Source organism: Ailuropoda melanoleuca, chromosome 3 (assembly GCF_002007445.2).
Source record: "Ailuropoda melanoleuca isolate Jingjing chromosome 3, ASM200744v2, whole genome shotgun sequence".
NCBI classification, from domain to species: Eukaryota; Metazoa; Chordata; class Mammalia; order Carnivora; family Ursidae; genus Ailuropoda; species Ailuropoda melanoleuca.
This window is the reverse complement of record NC_048220.1, coordinates 83,145,706-83,157,514: the sequence shown is the minus strand read 5'-3', so window position 1 is coordinate 83,157,514 and position 11,809 is coordinate 83,145,706. Positions and strand designations below refer to the sequence as shown.

At 38.8% G+C, this 11,809-nt stretch overlaps 1 protein-coding gene across 2 annotated transcripts in view; it reads left to right on the top strand.

The window, feature by feature from the left end:
• The window catches only part of NSD1 (nuclear receptor binding SET domain protein 1), a 132,805-nt gene that overhangs the window by 114,478 nt on the left and 6,518 nt on the right, over positions 1-11,809 (top strand). For both annotated transcript variants that reach the window (XM_034656669.1, XM_034656670.1), the window contains 5 exons: positions 2,742-3,011; positions 4,373-4,489; positions 5,544-5,685; positions 7,983-8,089; positions 10,100-10,304. In XM_034656669.1, coding sequence (XP_034512560.1) covers positions 2,742-3,011; positions 4,373-4,489; positions 5,544-5,685; positions 7,983-8,089; positions 10,100-10,304 — 841 coding nt within the window. The remainder of the gene's footprint in view (positions 1-2,741; positions 3,012-4,372; positions 4,490-5,543; positions 5,686-7,982; positions 8,090-10,099; positions 10,305-11,809) is intronic.

Here is an 11,809-nt window from a genome sequence, read left to right as displayed (position 1 = left end):
TATTAAATAATATATTAAATATATTTTATTAAATTATATTTTATTATTTAATATATATTAAATAATATATATTATATTAAATAATATATAAATATTAATTAAAATAAATAAATTAGGAGAAGAATAGGACAGGTTAATAACAGGTTAGATCAGATGTTAAGAAAGAATGATTGAAACATCTTTTTAGAGAGAAAAGGAGTAGGATGAAACTTTTGCGGAAGGGAGGTCAGGTAAAGATTACCTCGAAACAAGTGTTATGTTGTAATGCCATATTGGTAGAACCTACAGTCTGAGGTGATTGAGTCAGTCCTTACCTTCTGTCCTCTTAGAGTTTGCTTTCCTCGGGTCGTGACTTCCATTTGCATGTGGTAGGAGTATTCCTCCATTAACAAAAAATTTATAGGTTTTGTTTTGTTATGTTAAGATTTTACTTGTTTATTAGGGGGAGAGAGAGCACAAGCAGGGGAAGCTACAGAATCAGGCTCCCCACTGAGCTGGGAGCCCGACAGGGAGCTCCATCCCAGGACTCTGGGATGTGGACCTGAACCAAATGCAGACCCTTAACCATCTGAGCCACCCAGACACCCCAAGAAGCATACAGTTTTTGCCAGTATTTTGAAGTATCTGGGAAGAGATCTGGCAGAGTTAACATCCTTGTAAGGTGTTATGAAGAACTGGGTTGAGGACAATATATTTCTGCAAACAGGTTGGAGATTTTATATTGTTAAAGAAGAGGCAAAAACTAAAATATTACAGCGTCTGCCTTCGGCTCAGGGCGTGATCCCGGCGTCATGGGATCGAGCCCCACATCAGGCTCCTCCGCTATGAGCCTGCTTCTTCCTCTCCCACTCCCCCTGCTTGTGTTCCCTCTCTTGCTGGCTGTCTCTATCTCTGTCGAATAAATAAATAAAATCTTTTAAAAAAAAAACAAAAACTAAAATATTAGAAATGAAACATTTTGGGAATTTTTAGAGCATGGAAAGAACTGTTAATCATAGTGATTTCATTTTATTTAATTAATTTATTTATTTTTAAGTGGAGCCCAATGCAGGGCTGGAACTCAGGACCCTGAGATCAAGAGCCAAACACTTAACTGACTGAGCCACCCGGGTGTCCCTAATCATAGTAATTTTAGATTGAATGGATGTGATAATCTAGAATATTTGATGTGACAACTAAATGGACATTAAAAGAAAGAAAATTATAATATCTACCATGTTTAAGAGGCTGGTAGACTCTGTACTAGACTTTCTACATATATTTCTTATTCTCAAAATAATCTTGCAAGTGAAGCAATTTATCAAAACCACAGAATTCTGAAAAGCCAATTTTTGTGTATGGGATGGGTTTTTGAAGACTCACAGTTTGACTATTCCCAGTGAAATAATACCAGGTGGGGGAGACTCATTCTCATAGTGCACAAATCCATCTTTGTTACGGAATGTCTTTTTTTTCCCCTCAGCAGTGTTGCTAGCATTTGGAAAACGCTAATGGCTTCAGTGTTACAGCAGTTGTTTGACCTCTATGTTTTATCACACCAAGATTTTCACTGTAGTTTTTATAGTACTAGCACCACTACTAAATAAATGCATGAGTGCCATTGCTGTAGCCTATTAAAAAGATTTCAAACTATGATAATAAATATTAAAAAATATTTCTTCACATACAAGAGGAATCCCAGTTACCCGAAGACATTTTCATGCCAACCATTTACCACTTAAGAATTTTTTTTATGTACCAGCTAACGTGGCGCCACCATGTGGTAATATCAGAAACTCAGGTTACACTCCGCTTGGCCTACCAGCTTTGAAATTATGATTTTCATAAAGTGATTTTTAAAAAATTTTTGTAGGATCCATAATTTCTATATTAAGTAAGGCTTTATGTCTGACTGCCTTAATCATTTTTTTTCCTCCAATTTTTCTGTTGCGGTAAAACACAGATAACGTAAAATTTATTAGCTTAATCAATTTTTAAGTATACAGTTCATTGATATTAAATGCATTCATAATGTTTGCACCTGTTACCACCATCCACCTCTAGTACTCTTTTCATCTGGTTAACTGAAAGTCTATACCCATTAAACATTTTTTTTAAAGAATTTCTTTCTTTTTTTCAAGATTTTATTTATTTATTTATTTATTTATTTATTTATTTATTTATTTATTTATTTATTTATTTATTTATTTATTTATTTGACAGAGATAGAGCCAGCGAGAGTGGGAACACAAGCAGGGGGAGTGGGAGAGGAAGAAGCAGGCTCCCAGCGGAGGAGCCTGATGTGGGGCTCGATCCCAGAATGCCGGGATCACGCCCTGAGCCAAAGGCAGACGCTTAACGACTGAGCCACCCAGGCACCCCTATACCCATTAAACATTAACTCCTCATTCATCCCTCCTCATTGCTTGGCAACTACCATTCTACTTTTTCCTCTATGATTTTCACTACTCTAAGTACCTTATATACACATAGTATTTGTCTTTTTGTGACTGGCTTATGTCACATAATCCTGTCCTCCAGGTTCATCCATGTTGTAACATGTGTCAGGATTTCCTTTCTTTTTAAGCTGAATAGCCTTTCATTATTTGTACCACGTTTTAGCTATTGTGAATAATGCCCTAAGTTCAAAGTCACGTAAAAATATGGCATACAACTTCAAAGAAAGAAGTTTGCCTTTTATAGGTCCCGAGTTGTCTTGTGTTGACTTGCCTGATGTTCTCTAGTATGTGTTTCTTTTGCAGGTGAACCGTCCTATTGGCAGGGTACAGATCTTCACTGCAGACTTGTCTGAAATTCCCCGTTGCAACTGTAAAGCTACTGATGATAACCCCTGTGGGATAGACTCTGAGTGCATCAATCGCATGCTGCTCTATGAGTGCCACCCCACAGTATGTCCTGCCGGAGGACGTTGCCAAAACCAGTGCTTCACTAAGCGCCAGTATCCAGAGGTTGAAATTTTCCGCACATTACAGAGGGGCTGGGGTCTCCGGACAAAAACAGATATTAAAAAGGTGAAGAAAATTTTTCATATTTTCCAGATTTTTTTTCTCCTTTGCAATTGCTTAATATGAGTTATTATTCTTGATGAATAGGAGAAAATGATCATTAGAGGAAAGATAACATAGTATAAGGATTAACCTTACTGTTGGGTCTTGCTGTGTCCTTCTAGAGTTTAGACGCTTGAGAACAGTCCCCTTTACCTCTAAAGTCCGTAGTATTGATCATGTTAATGGTGTATGAGGATGAAAAAATAAAGGAAATTCATAGAGATACTGTGGCTTAATTTGCTCTTTGTGATAGTCCTGGAACCTGTAGTTAAGAGAGGGGATAATGAGTATGTGATACAGAGGTGTTAATCACCTAATAAAACTGTTTTTACTAAGGGAAAATGGGTTTTGGTTCATGGGAAATGAACAGGATTAGGCCTTCTCTAATAAAAGTGCAGTAACATCTTCGAATTCAAACTTAGAAGGACCTGCAAGTTTCTAATAGAGAATATTATATAGTCTTTCTGTAGAATAATTCCTACTTGACATTTTAATAAAATAAACCTTACTCTAGTTACACTTTCTGAAGAATTTTATTGAAGTTCATTTCCAGAAAAGGGAGTGAGTATCAGCTGGTCTGTTTAGTTATTTGCTAAGTAGCTGTTACATATCTACTGTGTGCAAATGCAGTGATAAATAAAAGAGACACAGTCCATGCTTTCATAAAGTTTACATTCTAAGGGGGAGAGACATTGATCAAGTAGTCACCCAGATTGGAAGCACAAAGGATTCTGGAGGCATATGGTAAATGGTAAAGGAAAGGGCCTGAAACTACCTTTGACTCTGAGAATATTTTAAGTTGAGAATTGAAATATAAGTAGTTGTTGGCTTAGGCTAGGTGAGTATTAAAGCATCGCTGGCAAAGCAGACAGCACGAGGAAAAGCCAATATGACGGTAACAGCATGAGTCAGAAGGATGGTATTGTAAAATGTGGAAGGGCAGCAGGCGGGGCATATTCCAAGGAGAAAGAACATAGTTACGGAAACTGACTTTCAGGTTTTGGAGCAGTTAAAGGGATCAGCGATCTCTGTCACCATTTTAATGGAGCCCTAGTTTACCTGCTTCTCTGTTGGTTGATCTTCAGTGTCTTCTGTATCCCAGTCTTTCTCCTCGTGGCAGTGATAGGAGTGGGGAGGTGTTTCTCATTGTCAGATAGTTGAAGCATCATATTTATGTTTCTTGAATAAACCTTTGTTAAATATACTAGGTACATGTACATGAACTGCTTTGGAGATTCTGTTATTTTCATTATTTTTTTAAAAAATAAGGTGTACTTGGGAACACAGTTGTGCTTTTTGCCATTAAGAGCTATTTCTTGTTCTAGGGTGAATTTGTGAATGAGTATGTGGGTGAGCTAATAGATGAAGAAGAGTGCAGAGCTCGAATCCGTTATGCACAAGAACATGATATCACTAATTTCTATATGCTTACTCTAGACAAAGTAAGTGTTATTTCCATTGTTATAAGATTGTGAAATTGATACTGTCCCAGTCATAGTGTTTGTAGGCATGTAATTCACTGCCCAAAACAACGTCTTCCCCTTACGTTGGTAGGGTTTGCTTTGTCAGGGTTCTGGAGTAGCTAAATTTGCTCGTTTCTGGCTATACATCCCTTGCCAAAGTCAACAGAGCGACTGCATTCTTTTTGAACTGTCCGATACGAGTTGGGTATTATGTCTTTTAGTATTTTTCCTATAAGATTAAAACGTGAACCCAGCCAAGTAAATAATCATTCTTTAACCCTTTTATTTTATAGATTGAGAAGCTAATTTGTTAATTTTTAGTGCACGAAAAGGTCACATAAATTGTAGAATTCAACTTCTGAACCCAAGTCATCTTTCTAATCGTAGGAATTTGCTGATGAGTTTCATTTCATTAGTGCCTAGAATTAAAATTGGGACTCATTCCTAATTCCAGCATCCTAACGTGTTTATTTTCTGTATATCTGACATTCTTCTTGTACCTGAATATTAAGGTCTGCTAGCAATCCCCAACCCCTTCCATTGGCTGTTATAACAGAATTCTTTCCTAGTGTGAAACTTCGTGAACATTTATTAAGTTGAACCCTTTGGTTTGTGAGATCATTACCTCCAGATATTCAGATCTTTGTTTGGGATGGGGTCTCAACATCAATATTAAAAACTCCTTAGCTGATTTCTAACGTGTAGCCAGGATTCAGGACCACCCAATTGAGAGGATGGGGCAAACTGCTGCTTCTAGGGCCGTCGTCCTCGAACTTCAGCATATATCAGAATCACCTAGTGGGCTTGTTATAACGTGGATTGCTGGGCCCCACCTCAGAGGTTCTGCTTTAGTATATATGAAGTGCAGCCCAAGAATTTGTATTTCCAGTGAATAATAGATGTGGTGCTAGTGCTGGATTCGTGACTGCACTTTGAGAACCACTCCTGGGAGAGTCAGACTTTACAAATAGGAACTCCAGCTTGTTAGCATATACAGGAAATACCTACTGAGCATCATGTCTTGGAATTCTAGGACCGGATCATTGACGCTGGTCCCAAAGGAAACTATGCTCGGTTCATGAATCATTGCTGCCAGCCCAACTGTGAAACACAGAAATGGTCTGTGAATGGAGATACCCGTGTTGGCCTTTTTGCCCTGAGTGATATTAAAGCAGGTAAGAATCAATTAAGGGTTCTGGAGCTAAGAAAGGAATTTCAGGTCTTAAAATCATCTAAAAATCCCATATGTCCTGGAATCCAGAATGAGGTCTGCAAACTCTTGGGGATACAGAAGAGACTTTCCAGGTGGTACTTGGCATGGAGTATTTTTGGTGGTGATGGTGGTATGGCAGATTACACATAACATAAAATTTATCATTTAATCATTTTTTAATTGTACAGTTTTGTGACAGTAGATCCATTCACATTGTTGTGCAGCTGTCACGTCCATCCATCTCTATAACCCTTTCATCTTCCCCAAGTGAAACTCTGTACCCATTAAATGCTAATTCCCCATTTTCTCTCTCCTTAGCACCACTGCCAGACACTATTTCAAGCATATTTAATCCTTGCAAAAATGTTGTGAAGTATATGGTATTATATACCTGTGTTACTTGGATTCTTGGGTCTGGCACCTCTAACCACCCTGGGGGCGTGTCCTTTGTATTAATTACTCAGATGTTATCCAGTCCCATGACTTCCGTCCTTCTATCTCTCCTGACGGCTTTCTGTACATTTGTACTTGGAACTTCAGTCTTTGTCCATGGGGATGTATTCCTCTACCATTTCTAGCCACAATATTTTCTTCTCTCTTCTCCCATGTTCACTTAGCTCAAGTAGCATGGTGTGGGAATTCACAGACCTTGTTCTTGTCCTCACTTGACCTCCAGTCTGCATGGGTGGGATGCGAGGAACGAGACAGGATGCTCAGTGCTGTGCGGAGTTCCTGTGGAGCTACAGCCTTGACAGATGGAATCAGAACTTTTCAGCTTGCTCTCTTTACTCATTTAGCTTCCTGCATTCTTCATTACCTGTTAACACTTTCTGCCACATGTGTCATATTCCTTTTTATCTTTTCTCCAATGCCTTTTGCTGTTCCCATAAGTGCAAACCTCAAGGATTGTTGTATATTGGACTCTTTTCTAGAATGGTATGAGTCTTTCATAATGCACACCAATACCTTCTGATTTATCCCTTATTTGGTTATGTTTACGTAGTAGATGGTGAATAAGCAGCAGGTTATGTTATCTCATACTTGTGTATATGGTTGAGTTGTAATGTAAGGACATTAAATCACTGAAAATTCAGTTATATACTCATAAATTGTTTAATAAGAAATATCTATCATTCAGTGCAGTATTTCATGGTGAATGTGAGAGGAGAGACAGAACCCTGCTCTATTCTTGGTCAGTCTTGGTTCCTCCAAGCTCCTTGCAGTGTGAACGTCTCAGCAGGCCATGAGTGATTCTGGTTTTTGTACCATTTGGACCCCTAAATGTGAGGCAGCTGCTTTACAATTTGTTTAGCTAAATAAACAAATAATCTATATTAATCCAATATTAGATGAAAAACTATATCAGTTAGTCTCATTGATGGAAGACAGGTCAGTCTGCAGTGGGAAATATTCTAAGATTTGATCATTTTGACCAAGTGATTGTCACTTAACACATTAATGGTGAACCATTAACCTGACCCAGAGTTAATCTCATTGTATACATATATAAAATTCTTGTATTTGTGAGCTCTTCCCTAATGTGCTTTGAATTTGAATGTTTGTGTTTTATTTCCTCTAGTTTTGATAAGATGCACTTTTGATAGAAAGGGGACAATTTGTACTTTAAGTCTGTACATCTCTTCTTAAAGTTTACCAATTACTTCTATGTACATTATGTCATATTCTCTAAATAAGCTTGTGAAATTGTTGTTTCTCCATTTAACAAATGTACTCAGGGCTCAAATCACGCAGCTAGATTGTGGTAACAGGGATATAAAGCCGGGGCCTGAGTCTGTGGTGTAGAGTTCTCTAGTACTACTCTGTATTGAGATGTCTCTCCCTTAAGTTCTGCTAGGTTTGGCACAGAGCAACAGGTTTTCTTCATATTTAACATTCCCAGTGCCTAGCACATCAGTGTATACAGTGAGGTGTTGTTCATTTTTGGTATTGAGTTAATATATTTTGAATCTAATTAGAAAACAAAAAACAACTCGGGATAATTAACATCTCTACAGCAAAGGTTATTTTAAATATTACCTGTTAACCTGTGTAGGTTTTTCTGTTATTAAGTTGTATTTGCTGATTAATAATACTACAGGATTAGAATTTATTAGTATTTCTTTAATATAGTGGGATTAGAGTTAATAAATCCCTTCTGTCCTCTGAACAGTCTTTTGCAAGTCTGTATCCTTTGTGATTAATACAGAAGTAATATAATTAAAACCATACATATTAATATTTTCATGGTCTTTTATGCAGGCACTGAACTTACCTTCAACTACAACCTAGAATGTCTTGGGAATGGAAAGACTGTTTGCAAATGTGGAGCCCCAAACTGCAGTGGCTTTTTGGGTGTAAGGCCAAAGGTACCTTCCAAATGTTTCCATCGGGAATAATGGTGTGTTCCTCCCTCCCTAACCAGTGGCACAGCTGACTCTTTAAGATGTCTCTTTGGGATAATGAGATTGGATAGTTCTCAGTAGGGCTAGTGGCACTTAACTAAGCATGCTGATGATCAGTTTGGTTACTCAAGAGTAGATCTGTGGGTGTTGTTGAATTTTTTTTCTGACTTCTCATTGGTGATACCTTTCTAACTAAAAAAGCTGTAAAATAGGAATCCATAAAACAGGTTACGTCCCGTGTCTTTATTGGTCTCAGCTAACCTCACTCAAATTTCTTAATAAGCTACTTAGATTCTTGGGTTCTGTGTCTCCCTCTCTTTCTCTCTTTGTCTTTTTAAAGATCTCAGAGAATCCAATATTGAAATTCAGATTCTAAATGTAGTATAACACTGTAGATAAACATAGGACCTTAATCTTATCTTAACAAAGTATAACCATTGTTGTGTCTTACTCCCTGGGTTTTTATGTGCATTTTAACTGGCTTATAATTCTGTAAAGATTTACTTACAAGTCTGTGTCCTGCATTTCTTAAATATTATAGAAATGTTTTCCTTGCTGTCACGTAGTGTTTTTAACCATCGTCTTTATTAGTGACTTATATTTTTTATATAATGTATGGACCATAGTAGATGAACATGCATCCAGATTTTTCTGTCCTAAGTTACAGCACGCTGAAAATTGAAGTTTAATTTTGATGAACAGTACACAGTGATTCCAACTGTGTATTTCCCATTATGCTTTTTTGATTATGGAAGTCTATGTTAAGAACTGAAAAATGCAAATTAGCACAGAAACCAATAACTAAAGGGAGAGTAACCTTTTTTTTTTCCCCTTAAAGATTTTATTTATTTATTTGACAGAGAGAGAGCACAAACAGGGGAGTGGCAGGCAGTGGGGGAGGGAGAAGCAGGCTCCCCGTGGAGCAGGGAGCCTGACGCGGGGCTCAATCCCAGGACCCCGGGATCCTGACCTGAGATGAAGGCAGACGCTTAACAGACTGAGCTACTCAGATGCCCTGGGAGTAATCACTTTGAGCAAAGACACATGAAGATGATGAACACCCACCAATTATTCTTTTATTAAATAAGGAAAATTATGTCTATATTTTATTGAGTTTTTGTTGTTTTTCTTTAGTTAGTTGGTTACATGGTCTTGTTCCTTAAGGTCTCCTGTTTATTTATTATCTATAAATCAGTATAGTAACTGAATTTAACTCAGGTTTAATGGTGTACATTCACTAGGGATGTCAGTTTTTTGCATCCTTAACATTTATGTAATATTTCACACATGAATCAGTGAGAGAAATTTGAGGGCAGAGGTTTAGAAATGGGAGATCATTGAGGGATAGTAATAGATCAGATTGATCCTGGATGTTTCTAGTCCAAGGTAAATAATGTGATGAAACCCATGGGGTTTGGTAACCAAGTTTGGGCTGCAGGGATCATGGAGGAGACCTGCTGGCTGCACCAGGGTCTGTCTTGGGGAGTAGTGGATATGAACCTAATTTGATACAGCTGAAGGGCTATATACATAGCTGATTGAGGGCAAGGACCATGAATTAGTTTTCTCTGCCTTCCTAGCATGTGACATTTATTAAGTGCTTAGTGAAGGTTTGTTTAATAAAGCAGTGTGTGTGCACACACAAACATATATACCTAGACAAACAGTAAAACTTAATGTAAAGGTGACCTTTAACACCACACTTGTGTGTTAACAAAACGAAGTTTATTTCTCTTTTATTTCATTCAGGGAGCAGGAGTAGTTGATAGAAAAGTTAGAATTAATATAACCATTTATTGGGTACCTATGATGTGCCAGGTGCCTTTCCTGCATTTTCTCTTATCTTTGCAACAGTCTGTGAGGACTGTCTCTTCCCAGAGGAGAGACTGAGGCTCAGAGAGGATAGTTAACCTGGTCAAGATCACGCAACTAATGTATCGACAGAATGCTTACTGCTCAATATCTGACCTCTAGAATCAACCCATTGCCACAGAAGAAAAGTCAAAGAAATTCAAGAAGAAGCAACAGGGCAAGCGCAGGACCCAGGGTGAAATCACAAAGGAGCGAGAGGATGAGTGTTTCAGCTGTGGGGATGCTGGCCAGCTCGTCTCTTGTAAGAAGCCAGGCTGCCCAAAAGTTTACCATGCTGACTGTCTGAATCTAACCAAGCGACCAGCAGGTTGGTGCCAAAATCCATGTAGAGTGCTCTTTGTTCTCTGCCAGAGTTATCAGAGCCCTTGGTCTTCCCACACATAATGTTGAAGGGGGAATGGTTCATATTCTCATTCTGGAAATAAAGGCTTGGAATCCTAGGTTATAGAGAAGGGAACAGAAACTTACTCATTGTATGTCAAGCACTTTATTTACATTTATGTTATGTTATTTTATCCTCCCAGCAACCCATAAAGATGAGACCTTTTCACCTTCCCATGATGCAGATGAGGAAACTGAGAGTCCAGTTTGGTGAGATGACTTGTCACAATAGAGCATGTAGATGGAGGAGCTGGATTGCAAGCCAGGTTTTCTGACTTCAAGGCCACTAAATCATGTTTCCTTTCTAAAGAAAGAGAGGTCGAGACAGCATGGAGTTTGGGGTTATTCCAGTCAGTGAGGTGTGGACTGAGGAAGGGACCTTTTAGCTCCCTTCACCCACTCCCGTATGAAGGAGAGGCAGCTCCAGCAGCTGACACATGAGAGAGCTGCTTGGGCAGGGAGAGTGTCAGGAGTTTGTGGCTGGAGAAGCTGCTAACTTTTGAGTGGTGATTTGGAGTTAGAAGAGTTTGGGGGGCACTTGGATATGTGATCTGTTTGTTGACGGGGGCAAGAAAGCAGTAGGGAGCCGCTCCAGCTGAGGAGATTATCCATTACTAGCAGCCTGCTCCCAGGAATTGCAGAGAGAAAACTTCGGGGTGGGAGTGAGAGGAGTTTATCCCTGAACTAGCTCTCCTTTAATGTATGGTTGCCAGGGAAGTGAAATAATAGAAACAGAGGTAGTGTGAGGGCAAGGCCACAGCATGACTTGTCCATGCCAGGAAGTGGAAATGGAGAATTGTTTCAGAATCAATAGCTCAGGGTTGTGGCTGGCACAGGCTGCAATAGAACTCATCCTGCCCAGGAGCCAGAAGTCAGGGCTAGCGTGGTTTATTTGGAAACTATGAGCCGGGGCAAAAACACCATCCATGGCAGAGACTCTCAGGTGTTATGAAATGGGGGCAGATAGATGGTAGGTCAGGGTCTTTTCCACTGGTTCTGTGTGGATGGTACAGGTAAAATTTGTGCTAGTTTCAAGGCTTGAAACTGAGCAAAGGAAAATCCGCTCAGTTTTTCGCATTTGTATATCTGCTCCCTGTTCCTAAATAAAACCAAATAAGCCGAAGTTTAAATAGCCGAGATTATCCCTTTAGAGTTGAATATTGAAAGCCTGTATAAGACAGATGGAGTTTGCAAAACGGTGGAAGTAGTATCTTCACATTCTGTCTAAAGGGAGCTTTGGTTTTTTTCCCCTCTTGCTAGAAATAGTCATACAAATAAGAAATTACTCCTGCCTGTATATTCAGTTGATACTCAGTTACTGCTTGGTACTTGGCTTTTATTTTTTATGTGTTGTACAGGAGAATCAGATTCTGGGGCAGGGGAGGTGTCAAGTGAGTGGCATGAGCTCTTTGCAGAAGGTGGCTGTTTGAA